This window comes from Dermacentor albipictus, chromosome 5, assembly GCF_038994185.2.
Source record: "Dermacentor albipictus isolate Rhodes 1998 colony chromosome 5, USDA_Dalb.pri_finalv2, whole genome shotgun sequence".
NCBI lineage: Eukaryota > Metazoa > Arthropoda > Arachnida > Ixodida > Ixodidae > Dermacentor > Dermacentor albipictus.
The window spans coordinates 117,586,987-117,610,492 of NC_091825.1; the positions used below are offsets into that span (position 1 = coordinate 117,586,987).

A 23,506-nucleotide genomic window follows, 5' to 3' on the forward strand; every position below is an offset into this window, starting at 1 on the left:
CAAGGGTGATAACATCGTGACCACGTGCTGCATGCTGTATGTGCGAGTGAAAGCGTAGGAGGGGAGGTGGAATGGGTGAGCCGACGATGGTGGCTCAGTCTTGTGTGCGCAAAGGAGAAAAGCGGGGAGCAAGCGCGCCGCCTTCCGTCGCGCGCAATACATCGGGGGGGAGTGGATGGAATGGGGGCGGAATCTAGGATTCTGTGAATCTATGATTGTGCAACATGTTTATTTGCCTTGTTTGACGCATTATATACAGTTACTTCTTCTTACATACATAGACTCATTGGAGACTTATACGTATACTTAAATATCATGTTGCGAGGTTTTGTGTATACGTGCAGTGAACTTTGTCTCCAGTGACACTTTTTTGTCCTTTATCAAGCCGTATTTTCGCATTTGCATATCTCATTGTATCTTTGCATTTCTAAAGTACGAGGGCGAGTCAAATGAAAGTGAGCCTACCCTAACCGCGCAATAATGGTTTGGTTCATTATCTGCGAGGCATGCGCGCAGGAGAACGGCATGTCTCATTTACAAAAGTGACACGCAGGTGTGAAAAATGTTCTTTAATGCTCTCATACACTGGGTTGAATATGGTTGCGTCACATAATGGACACTTCAGAAGTTGAACAGCTCGGTGTCACGAAGTTTTTGACAGCTGAAGGTGTTTCCAAAACAGAAATTAATCACCATATGACTGCCGTGTGCGGTGAACACTGCATTTCATTGACCACTGTGAAGCGTTGGACCAAACGGTTCAAAGGACGTTGCAAAGACATACCAAGACCGGGCCAAAACCATCGTGCAATCACCTCCCACACAATTTCAAAGGTTCATGAGCTGCTGAAACAAGAATGGAGGATAAGCATCGATGAACTGGCAGACCGTGTGAACATCAGTCATGGTTCGGTTCACGACATAATTCATGAGCTTCTCGGTTATCGGCTCTTTGGTGCGCAATGTATCCCCAAGATTTTTATCTATGGATCGCGAGAAGACGGAGAAGTTTCGCGCTGCCTTGACTCATCTGATCGGGTATCACAATGAGCAACTTCTTGCTTGCAACTGTGATAGGGGACGAACCTTGGTGCCACTACTACGAGCCTGAAACACGACGGCAAAGCTTACAGTGCAAACATTCGAATTTACCACGCCCAAAGAACGTAAAGGCCATCATTTCCTCTGGAAAGGTGTTGTTGACTTTTTGTTTCGATCGATGGGGTTCATTACTGATAGAATTTGCTAAATCTTGAGAGACTATCAATTGTTTCCGATATTGTGAAACGCCAGAACGGCAGCGTGTCGCAATCAAGAACGAACAACGTGGAAAATTGACGAATGGGGTCATCTTGTTCCACGACAATGCCTGTCCCCACGTCGCATATGCGGGTAATACAAAACTGGCAACGTTCAAGTTGGAAACGCTGCAACATCCGCCATACAGCTCAGACCTGTCACCTTGCGACTTCTACATTTTGGGACAACCGAAAAAACAGCTCAAGGGAACCAGATACAGACTTTTTGAAGCAGCAACCCAAGGAGTTTTATAAGACGGGAATCACGCAACTCGTTAGTCAATAGGACAAATGTCTAAATTCTCATGAAGACTACTTTTAAATAAGGTACCCCGTTGTTGGCTCATTCATTTGACTTGCCCTCATATATCTTGCAGAACTCCTACTTTTTATACGTGCTCTCTGTCGCGACTATAACTTCGGTGCAATTACTCACGATACACGACAAGGGACAGCTACTCCTGCGTAATACATTGGAACAAACGACACCGTCATTGAGATTTTTCACTGGCCATTGTATATATACAAGAATGTAAGCACGGTTCTTGAATAACAAAGTTTCATTAACATATTTGTCCTCAACTTGTTCAGTTCATTGCCTTTTAATTTTTCATATCAGCAGCATGCACTGCTTTCCTGGTTTCGAATTGATATAGTTCTAAAGTTCGTGTGATATTTTCTTTACTTAATAAATAGACAAAATACATGGAAGCATTGACGTCAGTTATGTTGGGCACAATTTTTGGCACATACGAGTATAATATTTTATGAAAAAATACATATTTTACTTGTATTTACAGTGCGTAGCTTTCAATAATTCGTTTGCAGCATCTTTGGCAATGACAATGCAGTTATTATTCATGTATTTGATCCCTCGATAAATTGTTTAAGAGGAAGCTTTAGCTCGGGCCCAATCCTACGCGGCCTATTCAAATACTTATAAAACGGAGAAACGATTTTCTGACATAATCCTGCAAATCGCTTTTATTGAAATTGGTTGCATTTGAGAGAGACAGTTAAATCCTAGTGTCTGTTGGAAACAGAACTTCGATTTAGGGCCTGAATTTTGTTTAAAATATCTTGGAAAATTCGAAAGTTTGAAAAAATAGAAGCACGACGTTTACAAACTAATAGCAATGCATGAAGAACAGATATTGTGGTTCTGTAAACGGCATTTATTATAACAGTCAAAGCAGACAAGTTTGCTGTGTCAATTTGTATCTTACGTGAATTGGTTACGTTGTATACAAGGGTTCTGCAAAAGCCGTATTTCCACAATACTAAATTTTCTTGAGATTCATGTGTAACATATCTATTTTGTCCCCTGTAGATGTACTATTAGATGCAATTCACAGAATTGTGATATCATTTTTCATTGTTGAGTCACGGAGTTTTAAACTGGATAGTTTCGTTTTCTGAAAATTTTCAATTTTGGCCAATTTTTTATAAATAATTGACCACCTAAATGAAAACTTCAAAGCCAGTAGTCACTAGAATTAAACTTTTTCTTTTAAATGCAAGAAACCTCCTCAAATTTGGTGAAGTGGTTGCAGGGAAAGACGAATTCCCCTTCTACATGTACTTAAATAGGAGCACCCGAGCTAAAGCTACCTCTTAAGGAGGAGGCTGAGCTGCAACGGGCAGCTATATATATATATATATATATATATATATATATATATATATATATATATATATATATATATATATATATATATATATATATATATATTGGGCCAGTGGCGTAGCCCCCCCCCCCCCCCCCCCTAACAAAATTTCTGGCTACGCCACTGCGTGCAGTATAGTCGAAGCTGCGGGTAGCATCGACCAGTGTAGGAACGATCGCCACAGGGAGTGATCGTCATCTGTCTGACGATGATGCCAATGACTACGGTGATAATGACGACGACTACGATGATAATGATGACGACTAAGATGGTGACGATGATGAAGAGGCGCAGCAGCATAGCTTGGACGGGTCGTCTTCCCGGTTCTATACTTCCCGGTTGTGTCACGTGATCCGCAATTTCTGCTGCAGCGCACAGAACTGGGAAGGCGGAGTATAGTGTAGCACTCTCAAATGTCTCTAATACGGATACGTGCACTGATATGGCCGGGCCCCCAATGCGAAGCAACGAACATAACCCGTCTAAAATTACCACCGCCGTCTCGTTGTCGCCATAGCGGTTATCGCCTGCCGCCTCGTCCGGTCGCGTCCTAAGGCGATTCCTGGACGCCTTAACCAGGGGCGTAGCCAGGGGGGGGCTTATGGGGCTTCAGCCCCCCCCGAAATTTTTTCGTGCTGTCCATGCACCGCCGACCAAAGCGACCCCCGGCGCCGGAAATCACTCTGGATTTTGTCTAGAATGTCTTCTTGACGCTCGAAAAGACATTTAACCGCGAAGATTGCAAACTTGGGCTGGATTTCGTGGCAACGCCCATACACCGGGAGTCACATACGGCCAAGCAGTCCCATCCGAGCACAAAGTTTCAAGGGCGCTTTGATGGTGAGCGGGCTCGCCGCGGCATCTCACTGAGGCCACGGAATCTATGGAGCGCATGGCTATCAATTGCGAAACTTTATGGGTGTAAATCTGATAAGCTCTTGATGTGAAAGGTGCATTGACATTTCCAAAGTTGTGCTTTAGATTTTCAATTGCGGAACTTTGTGGGTTTGATGTTGAATAAACATTTGACGCCAAAGGTCTATTGACTTTTCTAAAGTCTTATATCGGAACATACAACGAGACAAGCCAAATCAACACACTAGCAGACGAGTTGACAAAGCAGGCAGCGAGGTCCAATGAGACGAAGCGTTAGGACGGTTCATTTGTGGCGTCATGTCCCATAAAAAATATCAGCATTTTTTTTTAACCTACGCCAGAACATCCATGTCAAGACACTAAAGCCAGCCAAAGTAACTACGTTCTTATTTATTTTTTCTACTTTGGCTTTTATTCGCGAGGACACACTGAGCCTCTTTATTTTTTTTTTTGTTCTCACTACCCTACGCGCGGGCTGCCAGAGCCAGCCAGAGCGCGTACGTTTTTTTTTTTCGTATGGCCCTGACCACCATTAGGTGCACTTCGGTGCGCGTTCGGTTTGCTCTGGCCGAGTGGATTTTCACCTGACAGAGTTTTGGACGCTTTCTGGCTAGCAGACGAGAAAAAAAAAACAATGGTCGCTCGCCGCCATCACTGTGGGGACTCGAAGGATTGCACCGCATTCCTTGAGCGGAGCCTTTCCGGAAAGTCTTGTTTCGCCGCTGTAGGATACTGAGCAGTATGCGTATGGTTCTCAGTGGACCAAGCGTCTGACGTTTTCTTCGGTATACCTTCTGTAGCCCCATTAGGTGCCCGAAGTAGGCATTCGATTCTGGCCAACATACTTTCCTATGCGTTTTTTTTTATTTCGGTGCCTCCCCCTCACAGAAAAAAATACACTGTTGCGGCGCAGCGAATTGTCGCATGGTGAAAGTTCGATTTTGATACTTCTTTTGCGGAAAGTAATGGGCGATGGGACGCTTCATTTGCCGGATACGTTTATTATATTATTGCGAAAGCAATTATATGGACACTGCAGGCGCATTCCTGCCGTCGCCGTCACCCTCAGGTTTCGTATAAAGTCCAAGGGTGATAACATCGTGACCACGCGCTGCATGCTGTATGTGCGAGTGAAAGCGTAGGAGGGGAGGTGGAATGGGTGAGCCGACGATGGTGGCTCAGTCTTGTGTGCGCAAAGGAGAAAAGCGGGAAGCAAGCGCGCCACCTTCCGTCGCGCGAAATACATCGGGGGGAGTGGATGGAATGGGGGCGAAATCTAGGATTCTGTGAATCTATGATTGTGCAACATGTTTATTTGCCTTGTTTGACGCATTATATACAGTTACTTCTTCTTACATACATAGACTCATTGGAGACTTATACGTATACTTAAATATCTTGTAGCGAGGTTTTGTGTATACATGCAGTGAACTTTGTTTCCAGTGACACTTTCTTGTCCTTTATCAAGCCGTATTTTCGCATTTGTATATCCCATTGTATCTCTGGATTTCTAATGTACGAGGGCGAGTCAAATGAAAGTGAGCCTGCCCTAACCGCGCAATAATGGTTCAGTTCATTATCTGCGAGGCATGCGCGTAGGAGAACGGCATGTCTCATTTACAAAAGTGACGCGCAGATGTGAAGATAAATGTTCTTTAATGCTCTCATACCATGGGTTGAATATGGTTGCGTCACATAATGGACACTTCAAAAGTTGAACAGCTCGGTGTCGCGAAGTTTTTGACAGCTGAAGGTGTTTCCAAAACAGAAATTAATCACCATATGACTGCCGTGTACGTTGAACACTTCATTTCGTTGACCACTGTGAAGCGTTGGAGCAAACGGTTCAAAGGACATTGCAAGGACAATCCAACACCGGGCTTTTTACAGACTTTTTGAAGCAGCAACCCAAGGAGTTTTATAAGACGGGAATCACGCGACTCATTAGTCAATAGGACAAATGTCTAAATTCTCATGAAGACTACTTTTAAACAAAGTACCCCGTTGTTGGCTCATTCATTTGACTTGCCCCCATATATCTTGCAGAACTCCTGCTTTTTAATACGTGCTCTCTGTCGCGACTATAACTTCGGTGCAATTACTCACGATACACGACAAGGGACAGCTACTCCTGCGTAATACATTGGAACAAACGACAGCGTCATTGAGATTTTTCACTGGCCATTGTATATATACAAGAATGTAAGCACGGTTCTTGAATGACAAAGTTTCATTAACATATTTGTCCTCAACTTGTTCAGTTCATTGCCTTTTAATTTGTCATATCAGCGGCATGCACTGCTTTCCTGGTTTCGAACTGATATAGTTCTAAAGTTCGTGGGATATTTTCTTAACTTAATAAATAGACAAAAAACATGGAAGCACTGACGTCAGTTATGTTGGGAACAATTTTTCGCACATACGAGTATAATATTTTATGAAAAAATACATATTTTACTTGTATTTACAGTGCATAGCTTTCAAGAATTCGTTTGCAGCATCTTGGCCAATGACAATGCAGTTATTATTCATGTATTTGATCCCTCGATAAATTGTTTAAGAGGAAGCTTTAGCTCGGGCCCAATCCGACGCGGCCTATTCAAATACTTATAAAACGCAGAAACGCTTTTCTGAGATAATCCTTCTAATCGCTTTTATTGAAATTGGTTGCATTGGAGAGAGAAAGTTAAATCCTAGTGTCTGTTGGAAACAGAACTTCGATTTAGGGCCTGAATTTTGTTTAATATATTTTGAAAAATTCGAAAGTTTGAAAAAATAGAAGCACGACGTTTACAAACTAATAGCTATGCATGAAGAACAGATATTGTGGTTCTGTAAACGGCATTTATTATAACAATCAAAGCGGACAAGTTTGCTGTGTCAATTAGTATCTTACGTGAATTGGTTACGTTGTGTACAAGGGTTCTGCAAAAGCCGTATTTCCACAATACTAAATTTTTGGAGATTCATGTGTAGCATATCTATTTTGTCCGCTGTAGATGTAATATTAGGTGCAATTCACAGAATTGTGATGTTATTTTTCATTGTTGAGTAACGGAGTTTTAAACTTGATAGTTTCGTTTTCTGAAAATTTATATATATATATATATATATATATATATATATATATATATATATATATATATATATATATATATAATGGGCCAGTGACGTAGCCCCCCCCCGAACAAAATTTCTGGCTACGCCACTGGCCTTAACTGAGGCTAGGTGAGAAGTAGCCCAACTCCTTCTGAGGGATCTACGCTTTGATTACGTTGCACGTAAGGTTGCAGCTAGAAGCGCTGTGCTGCCTGCTCTACAAACTCAATGATAGCTGGTCTACAGCGTCAAAATGGCACTTACGCGCACACACAAGCAGTGGTCCCGCACGTATTCACACATTAACACCACCCTCCGCAGGCACAGAAAGGTCGTACGAGTTTTGCTCCCTGCTGGGATAGTTAGTTCATAGCCATTGAAAACAGGAGGTGGTGTCCAAATTCACGTCCCGCTACGGCTCTCTCTAAATAACAGAAGCTGATCTCGGAGGCCATATTTTTTGTAAAATGCTTGTACTGGAAACAATTGCCGAGTCGTAAGCACGTAATGGACGCCAAGTTTTGGACACCACCTTTTATGAGCGCTAAGAGGACTGGGTTAGAAAAACACTTAGACAAGAAAAACGCTCATCACTTTAATGAGAGTTGTTCTTGCCTACGTCTTTTTCTAACGCCTGTCTTCGGTGAGGGGGGCTCTCCATAGCTGGTGTTCAAATCCGTACCTCAGTGACGATTGCCGCTGAATAACAACGTATCTCCAAGGCTATGATCTTGGGCGCTTCGTGCGCCGGAAGTAATTGCGGAGCCGGAAACACGTCATGCCCGCAATGACCGTCACGACACCACCCGTTTCACGGTCGATTATATTTTCCTGAATCCTGTTGCGTTGTACTTTTCTTATGACACTTTGACGGTCCTTGTGTTTACGAACTTTATTGACATTTTGCGACAGTGGTTGTTCGCATACCTGTTTGCCCTCTCCCTTCTTGGGCCCATTGTGGTTCGCAGTACCGAATATCTAAATATATATAAATATATATAAACGAAGTATGGCGTTTCTTCGCGAAACGTTCTGAATCGTAATCGGCGCGGCTTCTTCCTCACGGTGACATACCTCTCCCCCTCTTCTTCCCGCGTGCCCTGCAGGAAAGTATGCCGCAACTGCAAGTGTCCCCGGGAGGATCACCAGGACGGCCCGATGGCCGCCAACCAGGCCGAGGTGGACCGGCTGCTGCAGAAGGCGTCGTCGCCAGCCTACTCGACGTCGCCGCCCCCGCCGCACCAGCAGTCCCAGCCGCACCACCACCTCCAGCAAGCCTCTCCGGCCGCGGGCCCCAACCCGAACCCCGGGACCACCGAGGCCGTCCAGCGTCAGTCGCATTCGGATGACGACAGCGGCTGCGCGCTAGAGGAGTACACCTGGGTGCCGCCGGGACTCAAGCCCGAACAGGTACGGATGCTCTTCGCACAACAGAAACAGGGCTCTTCAGATGCAACTCTGTAGGCTGTGATCTACTTGGTGGGCGGAGGTGTAGGTTGATATATTTTATGACCTCTGCGTAGCCCCAGATCAGTTAGATAGGAAACTGTTGTTCACCTCGAACAAGATCTTGAGAACATGGCCTCGCATATCGCAGCTACAAACGGCCGCAAAGGCGCTGTTACGATATTTGAAAGCTACCCAATTGAGTCGCCGTCTGTGATCTTTGACCGATCGATATCCCCAGTGGACTTTTTCTTCTTTTTTTTTAATCTTTGCCTCCCCATTTCCCTTTCCCCAGTGTAGGTTAGCCAACCGAGCTCAGTCCTGGTTAACTAACCGCCCTGCCTTTCATTTATCATTTGCATCTCTCCCCTTTTGATTTGCGCTAGCGGCTAAGGCCTGAGTTCATTTTTTCTTGCCTTCCCGCGGCGTAAAGTGACATTCAAAGTGATAGGAAAACCAAAGTTTCACTGAAAAGCAATACTTAATCAGTTGAGATAGGCAAAGTGCTCTCTAAAAACTCGTTTGTTATTCCTGTGACCCCAGAAAATAAATAGAAAGTTCAATGTTAATGAAGACGGAAGCCACACATTGGTATTTTTTTATTTCGCTCGGTAACTGCATCGCCTGTACCTCCAACGTGACCTAATGCGTTTAAGAATATTTCGGCGTACTTCCTTTTAACTTATTTTAAAGTTATGCGTTTAGATTGATTTAACATTGGCGCTGTATTGGCGCAGGGAGAATAAATGCGAACTTTCTAGGTTGACTATTTGGTTCCTCTGTAAGATTCAGTGCACTCCCTCTTTACCAATAATCAACTAACTAGGTCCGAGCAGGCGCTGTCAGAATCAGTGACGTCACGGTGATCTGGTGCACGAACTTACTGTTTCCTATTTGCGGCCTCTTTTGCTATTGCAGAAGTGTAATTTACAAAAAGTTCATGTGATTACGTAGTGTCTCTGCAAGATCCTCTGTTCACGCGAAGGAACCGCCGAATCCACGTTTTTGCTGCTGCTGTTGCGTCACCAGTCTTCCAGTTGTCTTTTTCAACCTCCCACCGCACTAGGTTTTTTTCTCCCTTCCCGTATACTGTTCTTTTAAACGCAAGATCTCGCGCCTTTCAAGGCAAGAGTGATACACGTGACCGATATTTCTATAATTGTTTGGCAAACGACGAACAACGACGAGCAAAAGCAGACGTGTAAATTTAACTGTCTTACTTATTTGCCGTTGCTATAGCTACGTTTGCATTAACCCGATGAAGTCGGGTCGAGTCGGGTTGTGCCGATATCCCGTCTTCAGATGGCGTGTACCTGCGCTCTAGTAAACGATAGCGGGTCGAGCCGAACTCGGTCAACCCTCTTGGCAGGATGCATGTAAACACTGTTTGGTTGGTGTCGGTCAACTGACTCGACTCGCCCGAGTCGAGTCAAGTCGACTTCTGACTCGACCTTCTCCAGTCGACTTCACGTAAGCGAAGCTCACGACTGTTTGCTAACATAAACCACGGGGCCTGTGTGCAATGTGCGCGGTGTCGTTGAGTTAGTATGTGGACGTGCTATATATATATATATATATATATATATATATATATATATATATATATATATATATATATATATATATATATATATAATTAATAACAACACTGCTGCTGCATAGTATTTGCACTGCACCTGCGCTGTCGCCGTCGGCTTCTCACCTGCAGGAATCAGTGCGAAAAAACACATTCACCGCATAGAGAGAGTGCTGTGTGCACCTTCGTGAGCATACTCTCGTATAGCTGTAGGCCTCACACGTTTTGGATATATGCATAGAAGGGAGCTAGCCAAGCAAAATTGGCGTTGCGCAAGCAACTTATGGAAGGTGAAAGTTAATTCGACCGGTTTTCGGGGCTAGCGGCTGGAGGGGCTGCGTATGAGGGGGGGCATCGACTACGGAATGCGTTTCGAGAAAGGCTCGAGAAAACGAGCGGAGGGCAAGGAGAAGACAGAGAGAGAGAGAGTACATGCATAACGCCGCGCGGTGGCCCCGTCGAAACCGTCGGATTATACGCTCGCAGGAGGACGAAGGAGAAGCGAAGTAGTGCGACGGTGATGGTTGTGGGGTGCGCAGTAAACAGGAGGGAGGGGGAGGGGGGGCGTTCGTAAGCGAAAGCGAACACCAATAATGAAGAGAGCGTCGCCGCCGGCGGCAGTGGCTGCTGCGTGCTGCCGCGCTGCCAATTACTCCTATTCAAAACGACCCGAACGCCGCTTTGCTTCGTGAGCGGGAGACCCAAGCCGCGCGTACACGAAATGGCCCGGATTATTGCCCTCCCTTTTCTTTCTTTCTTTTTTTGTGTGTCCCATTCTCCCCTCGACTCACTTGCGTTGCGTCGCCGTCTCCAATCTTGTTTCGCGATTCGGAATTGCCGATAATGACGCGTGCCAGTGGAAGGCAGCCACGCGCTTGTATAGCTTTGGCATTTTCTCTGTATGCACGCTATTGATGGGAGGGGACCCCCTTATTGCGCACGCGCTGTCCGGCTTCTTGCTGTGCCGTTGCTGATGTCGGTGCAGTAGTCGCGCGGCTAATTTTCGTGCAGTACGTATGGTTGTATACTCTGTTTGCGGCGGTCGCGCGACGTCTAATTAGCAGATCTGAGGTTCGTCCCCTCCGAGGACTGTATTTCTCCGCCTGCGGCGGCCTGTGTATACACGTGTCCGAGCTAACACGCATCCTCCCGCGCTGGCGTGAGCGTCGTGTGTGTAGGGTCGGAGTCGTCGTAGGTTGTCGGGTGAGATGGAAACTGTAAGTGAAAGAGGGTGGTCGACTGCAGTAACGTTTGCTGGCGGGCCAGTTTGTGATGCGTTCTTCGTATGGCGTGTCTTGCAGCAGGTACAAAGCGTAGTGTGTGCTTTGTATTTGCTGTAAAACTGCTACGAGGTTGTGTACTCGTCGGAGGAATCGACTGGTGTGCATGCTGAAAAAAAATTAGCGCGATGCCTATATCGTTCCTGCCGGCGCTTGGGCGCTTTTTATTTTCAGCCTTTCCATATAACTAACTTCTACTATATACTACTGTTGGGTGCTTTTAAGCGAGCTATAGGCGAGTATACCACTCGAAGAAGTAAGTGTACAGAAATGCTGTCAAGTGACGAGGGATGCGATGATATGTTGCGGTTTGCGGGATTATTCCGAGGCACGCGAAATAATAATCGCAGCGGCCACCACGATGCCAGCGTTGTTAGATTAGTATGGCTGTTTTCTTTCTCTTCTTTTCTTCGGTGCCCTCGCAGCAGGGCACGTTTTTAAACTTGCTGTCAACGCCAGCAGTGGGGATAACCGGATATGAAGACTCGAAGGTGGCTGAGCGTGCCTGCTAAAGGAGGTGATGTAGGCCCGGTCAGCCTTATCTTTTGCACACACTGATTACTGCCTGCTTGTAGTTGTTTTGCGGCAACTATGGGACGGAACTTCCTGCAAAGTTGAACACTTCCTGTTCTGTGCTCGTTCAATCGACGTTTCGTTTTTTTTATGCGAAGCATATTACGAGGGCTCAACCCAGCTCCTCAGGCGCGGCGGTGACCATGAAATCACGTGACACCGTGACGTCACGACAGAGGAGAAGTGGCTTTGGCTCAACTCTTGCAAGACGGGCTGGGTGGGAATCGAACCAGGGTCTCCGGAGTGTGGGACGGAGACGCTACCACTGAGCCACGAGTACAACGCTTCAAAGCGGTACAAAAGCGCCTCTAGTGAATGCGGTGTTGCCTTAGAAACGCGCTGTTTCTAAGGCGTGCGTCTCTTGCTCAGGCGCACATTTCGTTGCCGCGCCGAACGCTGCTTTGCTCGACGCTCACCGCGTCCAATGCGGGGCGCGTAGTCGCTGCCCTGTAGCCCATTGTCTTACACCCCTTGGCGGGTCGACGGGAACGCTGTCGCGTTCCACTCTTGAAGGCGAAGAAGTAATGCATGAGTTGTTTCTTCGTCTAGCCGAACCAAATATAGCCAAGCAACAGCAGTTCACCAGGCTAAACAGTGGTTCAACAACTAAAATAAAGGCTAGTATGCTTCGCATCCTGGGCTTAACCTTACCTAAGCCACAGCCATTTTTTTTTCATCATGTACTCGCGGCATGCAAAGCGTAGGGGAAGGGCGTTCCTACATCAGAGTTCGCACACACTGAGCCTTTGCTAGCCCCGGTAAGAATCATAACTTATCGCAGATAAGGTGTTCGATCGTGATACGCAGTTTGGTACTACGCGTTCTCTGATCTGATTGCAAGTATCGTATGCATATTCAAAACGTGGCCCCGACGCCTGTGTTACGCGGCGGCCCAGCACCGATAACAAACGCCGCTTTGCAATAACTCGCTATATAGTTTACTGTTTTCACGCGACGACAGACATTCTAGCAGAACAGGCGGTACACTCCTTCTTTTTTAATCAGCTGCAGGTACTCTGCTGATGTTGCATAGAACTTGTCGGAGAGCCCGCGCGAAACCGCGACCGGCCCAGTATTTGATTGGATTGGATCGGAGGCAACTTTATTTATGCCGGCCCGGCAGTTGCTTTCTGCGCGCAACGGCGTGCATTCGTGCATCTCTCCGATAAGTTTTGTTTGCTAAATCTGCGCGCGTCAAACTTGCCTTCCACTCACGTCTTCGATAAAAAGAGAAGTGCCTTTGGAAAATAACGAACGCTGCGCTGGGTCGTCGTCTCTTAATTCGCTCTTTTACATTCGCCGGATCTCGGGAGAGGTCGCTGGCTTCGGCCCGTATGAGGAGAAGCGGAGACGCGGTGGTTGTTCGCGGGAGTTCGGGTACTCGCATGGCGTAATCACGAGGCGCTCGTAAAAACACAGTGCTTCGAACCCCGCCAATCTGCGAGGCATGGCAGCCGGCCGAATATTTTTTCTCCCCCACCGCGGCTCCTAAGAAACTCTCTCTCTCTCTCTCTCTCTCTCGTGAGATTGTCCTTTAATGTCGGCGGCGCCACGGAGGCGAGACCTCTCCCTCCTTCCCAGCTGATTGCCCCGGATCACCGAGATTACATTTTGTGTAAGGCGGGTTTTCTTTTCGGCGTCGCGTGTATTTACAGAGTATAACGTTGCAACGCGCACGCTGAATCATTTGCGCTGGCCCGTTTCTTATGTGACCCTCGTGTGCGGGGATTCGGTACCCGGGGCACTAATTTCCTCCGTGTGTGTCTGTGTGTTTGTCTCTGCTTCCTCCCTCTGCCTTCTAATTTGCCTTCGAGGTAGCGTCTGGGTGGTATTTTCGCTCGTAGCACGAGGCGTCTCACATCGTCGTAAACAGCACCGGCCCTGCTGAAATCGTCCCCCCAATTTTTCCCCTCTCCCCCCCCCCTCTCTCTCTCTCTATATATATATATATATATATATATCCACGCGATGTAATCGGTCGATACATTCACATCACTAAGTGGCCTTGTTAAACTGACAACGATCGCGTTATCCTCTGATAGAAAGATGCGGTAACCACATATCACATATTGCGTTTTTTTTCCAGATCAGGGCGCACGCACGCACGCACGCACACACACACACACACACACACACACACACACACACACACACACACACACACACACACACAGTTATTGCGCAAGAACTGTTCGTAAGAGCGTGTGCCAACCAACAGTGATGTTGGACACATGATAAGTGAAGGTTGCCGGCACATAACAGAGATCTCTTGGGACCGATATGCTTTGTGAATTTGTCCCCCTGTATTCTGTGCTGATGTAGTGCTTTTCTTCCGAATCCATCATCTAAGGCGCGAAATTTTAGCGCGAGCCGATGTGTCATTACCAAAGTTACGTTTGAGTTTGCGAAGCCAAAGCATGCCTACTTTAATTACTTATTATTCGACCGTCAGCGTGCGGTGTTTGTCGAAAGAAACGAAGTCACTATAGGAGCACCGGCGTTGCTCAATCCCGGCTTACCTCGCATTGCTCCGTAGGAATTCTTGCCGCCAGAAAGCCCTGGAGGTCGAGAGTTCGCCCGAGGCCGAAGCAGAGGAGGCCAACTACTGTACGATTACATTTATTTTGACAAGGGCAGTAGTAGGTGCATCCCGGGCAGTTTCGACTCGCAACGAATGCGAACGTCTATGCCTAACGCCCAGCAGCCCCTGACAGGGAGCCGGAATGAAATAACTCTCTCTCTCTCTCTCTCTCTCTTTCTCTCTCTCTCTCTCTCTACAATACGCGAAGCCACGGTCGGTTCGCCAAAACCCACATTTATTGCTGGTGGCTTGAGTGAAACCGGAAGTCTCGCTTTTCTTCTACTTAACGCGGCCACGACAGCTGCTCGTTCGTTCTTTCTTGGGACTCGTCTTCCCGAAATACTAACACTTAAAAAAGGAGACGAAGAAGCCACGCTGTGTCGACGATTTTCTTTCTCGCCGGAGGCCCATGAGAGGCTCAGCGTACCGTGAACGCCGCTCGCCCTAGTGGCGGACTCGGCCGTCAGTCCCGGCCCCCTGGCGCCTTTACGCGTGTTTTTCTGTTCCTTGTTTTGTCGTTGCTCTTGCATTTAAAAGACGATTGCAGCAGCAGCTACTTGGCGAGGGTCAGTTGTTTCATCTTCACTGCGCAAGCCGAAGCCGCACACCCAAACAAGGATGAAGACTCAAACACGCACCACACGTGCGAGCGTTTATCCAGTGTTCGCGTTCTTGTATACACTTGTTTATGCATGCGCAGTTTCTGCCAACTCTGTACTACTTCGTAGTGAAGTTGCTGTTGCCTGATACTGTTTGATGATCACGCTTTCTTAGGCTCTTCTTCCGGGAAGTCAAACAAAACGAAAGAGAGCTGACATCTCTCCCCCCCTCCCTTTCTCTGCTTCGTGAAAGAAAGGAAGAAAGAGTGCTTGTTTGTCTTGGTTCTGCCCAGAACGGACCGGCCACTTTCATGGCGGGCCAACAAGCGAAATACGCGTCTCATTTCTTTATTTTTTTTAATCGCCTGCAAGAAGAAGCGGAAGACGCTATTGCGTCACTCAGCTCCGTGTCGGTTAAACCGTGCAGTGTTGTGGACGCTGGAGCTGTGGCGTCAGCCAACCGCTGGCGCCGAATTCTTGTTCCTGTTCGACGCGTCTTATGCATATAAGAGCTCGTAGTCGGTTGGTGCACGCTGAAAATGGGACAGGTTTCGCTGCCGGCAAGCCCTACGGCAAGGTGTTTCAGGTGGGAGCGATTATAAATGAGGTGATATGCGCGCAGTGAGCTACTGATCGACAAACAACGTACTCAAAACACACCACAACACGCAACACACAAATCTGTAATCGAAGTATTCAACAGTGGGCGAACGAAGCACGTCTCAGGCCTCTTGAGCCACCATTTCCACAAGGGGGGGGGGGAAGGGGGGGAGGGGCTGTTTTCGGCTCCCCTCACTAGTTGGGCCACTGTAGATTGCCTCAGGTCTACATTTTCTGTTCCCTGTAAACATCTGTCTTGTTTGGAAAACTAACTGAAATATTTCATTGATACTAGTGCTACGACCTGTTCTCCACGGGCCAGACTAGCGCCACCTCTGAGTCCCGGGCTCGCGATTGAAGCTTGCCGCTGCAGCTCTGCAGCTTCCGCAACACTGCACTTTATTAGTAAGGGGGGGGGTGGATAAAAAATGCGTGGTAGCCCAGTGAGAAACAATGGAAGGCTCGCTTGCCAGGTCGGAGCACGACGTCGGCTCGTCCGCCTTGTCCCGGTGGGCGCGGCCGGCTTAAACGACCGTTCGGCACGACACCGCCCACGATGTCTCCGGCGTGGCGGGCACCGGCCTCGCCGCTTTGTCTACGAGGCTTGGCGGGAGGTGGAGTGGGGGGGTGGGAGGAGAAGCTTCTCGGAATCCGGTCCGGTGCCTCTGTCTCTCGGTGGCTCGTCTTAGTGCGCCGTGCCCCTGATGATATAGTTTCGCCACAGCGCGCGCTCCGTCCATTCGAGAAACGGAAGCGAGGCTGCGAGGCAGGTGTGTACAGATGAAAGGCTACGTGTGCCTTTTCACTCTGCGAGAGACGGCGCGAGAGCTCGATGTAAGCGTGCGCGCGTCTTTGTATTGTATTGTATTGTATTGGGTTTTATGGCGCATAAACAACTTAGGCTATCATGCGCCAAACACATGGTATAACTTATTTCTAAAACTGGGTATCCTTATCGAGGTCCTTGTCCAGACAAGGACTCTGAGGAGCCCAACAAACCAATTGATGACCTCAGCCTTCTTCTCAGGACTGAGAAGATGGGTGAGGTGCACCATATGATGCGTGTAAAAAACGGGTAATAAATTTTAGAATTAGTAGTTCTGTGATATATTATATTGCGTTTAGGATCGCTGCGTCTTTCAAAAAACTAAAAACTGATGAAGTTTCTACTAGTGGGTTATCTCCTAAAAGCAGACTGCAGGATGGAAGGGAATGTGTTCATTGTAAAATACTTTGCTTTTCGGACTGAATCACCGTGGTCGACGTCCTTCGTCGCGCTTCTTGTAGGGACGCTGAAGAGGTTTTATGATTGGAAAGGTTGCGGTGGTTTCGAAAGGCGGCCGCAGTGAATAACGCAGTTATAATGCAACTCCTTAAGTTACTTTCTCGATTGTGCGCGTAGCAGCGGCGCAGTCGCCGTTGAAACTTTCGTCGAAGCACCCGCCCGCGCCTTTGCGCGTTGAGCGTATAGCCATAGAGAAAGAAGTATAGCAGCGATGACCGGGCGCGAAGATGACGTCAATACAGGGGTCACGCGCCTCGCCGATACTGACGATTAAAGCCCCTCTATCCACCCGCCACCGCCGCTTTACTCACGATGACGTCGCGATCGTCATCATCATGAGAGCCCGCTAACCGACATGCAGTCTCTCCCGCAGACGCTGCTGCTGGCTTTTTCTTTTTTCATGAATTAGAGCTACTTGCGGTCACTTGTGGCCTGTTAAACTGATTTTTCGTATTCAGAGGGTGAAAAACAATAACACTTCGACGGCAACCTCCCCTTTACACTCTAAAACAGTTGCACCTTTTGCGGTGTATATTTGTCCCACAGCGATAATCGTCATCTGTCTTGCCCGCATTTCATTTCTTTAACGCTGCGAGCCCGGCACTTCCAAGTCACGAACGGCATGCGCGTTATTAGCATAACAGAGCCTTGTCGACAGGAAAGTGAAGAGCGCAGTGTTTTCAAGACAGGAAACGCGGGCAAGGCAGATGACAGTTATCGTTGTCTGGCAAATATACACCCCAAAGGGTGCAAACTTTTTTTTTAGAGTGTAAGAGTGCATTTCGAGTCTCTCTCTCTCTCTCTCTCTCTTCCCGCGCGCGCTAGCTAGCAAACAAACACGCACACACAACCAGAATCCCGTAACTGTGGGTCAAGCCGCTCACAGTGAGCAATGGTGACCACAAACATGCCTCAACAAACCATCCAACCCGGTTCGTTGTGCCACTGTTCGACCTTTGTCTTATCGCTTTGCCTTTCCTGACTTGTTTCCGCCTGTGGGCGGGTCGAGCTGGAACATCGCCATCTCCGTTTCCTGCACCGTATAGATGGCATACACGTAATACGCGTCTCTTGACCCACGGCCCGCTCTCTGCAGCCGGTTGGCCCGGCGCCGCTAAAACGAAAGGCGAGCTCCGTTTTCGCCTTGTTTTGGCGCCGTCCGCGCTTTCCACCCATCCTGCTTCCTGTACGGCGGCAGAGTTTGCTAGTGCATCGCCCCATGGACTTGTTTTACGATGTTTTTACGACCATTCTAAACGTGGTTGGTCCTTTTCTTCATCGTTTGTCTCTTAGTTCTTGGTTCTTTTTTTTTTGCTATTTGGTGTTAAAGCTTTGAAGCCGTAGAGCGATTCTTCTTTCTCCCTCTCAAATTTTGTTTCAATGCACGTTTGGTAACCCTGCACAGGTGCTTGCTTCGGCCTTGCTTTATAGGGGTCGATTCCAGCAGAATTTTAAAGTGCGCAAGAAAAGTTACAGTTGCAGTGACAGTGTAGATACATACTGACACTGCTTAGCGCAAGGTTTCGTGCGCGGAATGTACGATCCAGTGCATTGGGAACAACGGGCAAATATCCATCTTTTCTACGCCGGAGCTTCCGCCTCGCTCTATCTGGCTCCAGCGTTTTTTTTTTTTTTTCCACCTTGTTTCAGCTGGCGTAAGTGTATTCGTGCTGTGCGTTTAAGGAGTTTCGTAAGAAAGGCTCAGGGCAGGCAAATGCTTGCAACATTTTGCAAACTTAAGAACTACTGTAACGGGGCAAACTCAGCTCCGCAGGTTGGACGACGACACCCAGAAAGCGAGGGAAGTGTATGGCGTATACTTGCGCGTATCAATATTTATTTCTGCGATGCGAGAGTTGAAAACGCTGAAAATAGGACGACCGTCAATAACACTGGCTATAGTATGCTCTTCGAAAGGCAGGTTCACGAAAACATTTGTTACGTCAGAACTCTTCGCAAGGGTGTGTGTGTGTGCCAGCCAGTCGTATATATAGTGTTGGGTGCATATTAGTACAGCTAAAGCGAACGGCCAATGGCAAACAGTTCTTACGAACGAAAAGCTTAGCAGAGGGAGTTCGGCCCATGTGTCAATAGCCGCGGTGCTTACGTTGTAAGAAACCGGTCTATACATTACGAAGTTTTAATCTGAGCGAAGGCTCCCGTAGCCGTGCCCTCCGGGGAAGCGATGTGCACGCGCAATGTTTAACTGCGAAAATTGTTGTAGTCGAAGTAGTGCGTGAGCCGCGACGCAAGTACGTAGAACTGTTTCTAATCGTGAAATCGGAAGCGTTATCCGACGATCGGAGGTACGTCACGATCGACCGCATATATATATATATATATATACACGAACGGTTGTCGATCGTGCGACCTATATGTATGTGTTACGTGTGTTCCGCGAAATGGTTGCCTTATCCGTGTTGAAATCTGCAATACCGCTGCTGACTTCTAACGTGCAGCAAACGAAACTGCCGTTAATAAATGTTTTTCCTTCTTTAGTTTCTCCATCTCTCCGCTGCGTTTGCTACCGTGTTTTTTCGTATGCAAGACACCCTCTCGCGAGCAGTCACACCCGAATGTGCGCACCACTTTATAGGTCGCAGCGCGAACCTATATTATAAGGCACGATAGACGCGTGATATAGGTGACGTCACAAGCGAGTTGCAATAACTGAGTGTAACTGGTGTAACTGTGGAAAGCTGTAAGCAACGCAGATGACCGTCGTCATCGGTGATCACCGCGAGGACAACAACAACAAACAGACAGAATACTGCATCGAAAGTCAGTGCTTGTCATTGCCTGCTCTACAGGGTCTGTGTGCTTCTCGGGAGTGTGGCGCTATTATACAGTTTGCCTCAGCGTAGGCTTAGAAAAACACGTGCTTAGTTTCGAGTAAATACGGTACACTAACTGTTTTTTTTTTGTTATTGCAGACTCTGCATTGAGCTCTCTGGCATTCCCTCCTGGGAACTCGCAGTTATATATACATTCGTACATCGGGACATTCGGCCGGCCCCGGTGGTATCGCCTATACGCATGCGCCGAGAGTGGCTGGGCGTATACAGGAGGCAGCTTGCAAACGCCGCCGCGGATTGCTCGTAATTGCCGCTAATCGCACCAGTGGCCGCCCGTGCACCAGTGCATAAAACTGTAACCGTGCACCACCACACCCCACCCCATCGAGGGCATCTTATTTTTATGTATTTGTTTGCTTCTCAGAATGTGCACGTCTCCGTGATTTGTTGCGGACGATGGTGGGCGATGCAATGACGTTCGTCAAACCGGTCTCTAAATGCCGCTTCGTACTGTCAGACGGAAACAAGAAAGAAAGAGAGAGAGAGAGAGAGAGAGAGAGAGAGAGAGAGAGAGAGAGAGGGGGGGAAGAAAGAAAACATTGCATATAAAGAAACAGAGATGGAATTACCGCGCGCGAGATTTGGAAATAAGTGGTGCCGGTCGCACCATGAGCAGACGTCTGACTGCATGCCTCTAACTTCGCTACCCGAAGACTTACTTGTCACTGTTTCTTTTCTTCCTTTTTTTTTCTCACTGCTGTCGATCAGAGGACTCACCGTCGAGTTGCTGGCATCGGTTGTTCTTCCGCTGCTTCTGCTCTTTCAAATCGTTACCCTTTACCCTCTGCGTTCCTCCAACCTGTTCTATTCCAAGGTGACGCCGTTGTTCGAATGCGAGCCTGCACGGGCACTTCACGGCGAGAGTTTATCTCTCTCTCTCTATCAATTTTTCGAGGGTCGAATTCCTCGGCTCGCGTCGGATATAAGGGGTGGTTCCCTTTGTCGCACGCTGGCCATTCTGGTCCGACAGCCTGCATGAGCGGCCCCGTTGCGTGCAAATCGCTGAAAAATAACGGGGGCGCGTATACATGCCCTCTCTGTTATCTTGCTGCTTCTCTTGGTTACCTCTCTCTCTCTCTCTCTCTCTCTCTCTCTCTCTCTCTCTCTCGTTCTCTCTCTCTCTCTCTCTCATTATTATCTCTTCTGGCCGCTGTTTTCTGTGAGTGCATTGTCTGTCTTTCGCTCTCTCTCCATTCTATTTCATGTAGGCGTTCTCACCATTGCATCGAATGCGAACTCGGATGCTCGTCCGCCTGTTTTCTTTATGGCTTGTTGGCCTTGAACTATATCAACTTTACTGCTGATGTGTACCGCTTCTTGTACATGTCCGTGTCAAGGAGTTATAAGATTAGCTAAGTTCTGAAGAAAATTATTTATGTGCATTCAAGCTCTGTCATCTTCGTTATAGACGAAAATGCTAGACTGATGAATATATGTAAATTACTTGATCAGCTCAAGCAGGCGTGGTGACTAATAATTGTCACCGCCCTGTTTCGATGGGGATGCCAAGAAGTCATCACCGTCATCAGCAGCAGCGCCTCCTGGCCTAGACCCTCTTGTTTATATAATATTGGGTATTCTATATGTAGTATACATACTACACTACGCGGGGATGTTAATTATTCTCTACACTATCAAAATAGCACCATATTCGTCAAATTCCGTCACCTTGGCGCTTCAAACCAATCAAGGTGGCACCGTCCCAGCCCCGTGAGCCAATCACAACTGACAAGATGGAGGATTTGACAATACGTTCAGAACCAAGCGGCTCCGGAACGACACCCCCTGCTGCTCGTTCACACAAACGCCCATGAGACTCCGGCGGAGGCTGCGTTGGCTGCATTCTTGTTAACATTTCATACGTTCCACACCAGACCTCAACGCCATCATGCCGCCCGCACGAAAACCGCTGTGCATGGAACCAGGGGTGGATTCGGACTATCGTCTCTTCTTTTTCTTTTTTTTTGGAGGGGGGGGGGAGGCTGTCGAGGCTTGCTGAACTTCCCCCCGCTTTTTTGTTTTCTATTTGTGCTTTTTTTGCTTTGGTACATTTTAGAACAATGTGTTTAACATGCAGTAACTTGTCTTTGTGAATTAGATTGTTCTTTATGCTGCCCGTGACTGGACTACCACACGTCAGAACTATCGGTAACTGCTCCAAAGATGGGGGCATGGGAAGCTATGGGGAAGGGCAATCACCCCTCGCCTCCCCTCGATCCGTCACTGTGTGGAACTCTCCTCAACAGCTCCGCCGTACCAACTCGCCAAGTCTTTCGTCGTTACATAAGCTCTTGTAACGGCTGTCGCTGCAAAACTGCACAACTGCCTCCGAGGCAGCCGCCCTCCTGGGAGGTGGCTTTTTCCCCCACGAAACCCAGAAACGACCGGTTTTTCTGCATTTAAAAGACCGAAGCGGCGCGCGATAGCGTCAAAGGAGACGCACGAGTTGGCATGCTCACTCGTATCATCTACCTGTCTCTCGAGCTATATAAGCGTTTCGAAAAAGGAAGCGCGCTTAGGTTGGAACGTCTCGGGGGCGACTCCTAAACACACCGCGCTATCTGTCTGCGTTTCGATATTAATATGTCTTCTCCTTCGGCCTTCTTTATCGTACTGCAGACGCGTAGACTCCACGCTTCGTTGCGTGTCGGCTCTCCGCTCGCCTGAAATGCCCCAAAGTGGCGGCTGTTGACGCGTTTTCCGTTTATCTCTCTCCGCGGGCGCCGCTGTCCAATGCTTCGTGAAAGCGCACGCGAACTGTGCGTGCGGTTGGGGTTTTTTTTGTGGTTGATGTTGTTTTTTGCGGTCGGGAGGACGAGGGGGCTTGTCTGTGTACGTGCTTACACAACGAATGCGTGGCGGTGGGAATGCGTTGAACGCGAACGTCCTTAACATACCATCAGGAGTGGCCACTGCCGAGCGCTGCGATAACGCCTCCCGATAGTTATAACATCCGCTCCGTGCGCGTAAAGAAACCTCCGTTTGAGACGGGGAGAGATTACTATAGTACAGCCAGCTATAGCTTCTTCTTCGAAGATGCTTTAACACCGTTCGTGTAACGAGTTTTGAGGACGTAATCTCGCTCGAGAATCGTCACTGCTTCCCGTGTCTGAGCTTTCCTTTGACCGTGGCGTCCTGGTGGCTATAGGCACTCGACCGCATTCCTCCCTGTGCGCGGGCGACCGTTAGGGGGTGAATAGCTTGCGGTTATTCCTAAAGGCTTTTGGGCGAGTCTCGCGAGAATGCTTCTTGAGATCCTGTTCGCGTGCGATTGAGCTTTCGTTGACTCAGTTGCCTTCTACACTGAAACTTGAGTAGAAGTTGACGAATCGCTGCGATAGCTGTCCGACGAAATTGCAACTGAGCACTCCAGAACAAATTAGTTATTAGACACTTTTAGCGTGTCCGCTATTCCGGCAAACCGGGGCGCTTTGGGCGGATTACCGGATGGTCGGGGGCGTAAACGTGAGCAGCAAGATTGGTGGCGCCAGCTGGTGGTGCAAAGCTCAACCACCTGAACTCAGAGCCAATTACTATATATTCTTAGCTGGGGTGTAAGTTCTCGACAGCAGGGTAATTGTGAACACAACTACGCCCCTGCCGCAAATTTGCACCCGCAGCGAAGCAGAATAAAGTAGGTTACTGCAATTTTAGCTTTGCGTTTGTCTGATTGAGCTCTACAACACCAGGCGGCTGCATCGCTCCGGCTTCTCACGTTTACGCCCCCGATTATCCGGTATTCCGCCCAAACCGCCCCGGTTTGCCGGAATA

The 23,506-nt window shown here is 48.0% G+C and overlaps 1 protein-coding gene across 3 annotated transcripts in view; it reads left to right on the forward strand.

The window, feature by feature from the left end:
- The window catches only part of LOC135916130 (prickle planar cell polarity protein 3-like), a 432,933-nt gene that overhangs the window by 374,235 nt on the left and 35,192 nt on the right, over positions 1 to 23,506 (forward strand). For all 3 annotated transcript variants that reach the window (XM_065449392.1, XM_065449391.1, XM_065449390.1), the window contains one exon: positions 8,047 to 8,350. In XM_065449392.1, coding sequence (XP_065305464.1) covers positions 8,047 to 8,350 — 304 coding nt within the window. The remainder of the gene's footprint in view (positions 1 to 8,046; positions 8,351 to 23,506) is intronic.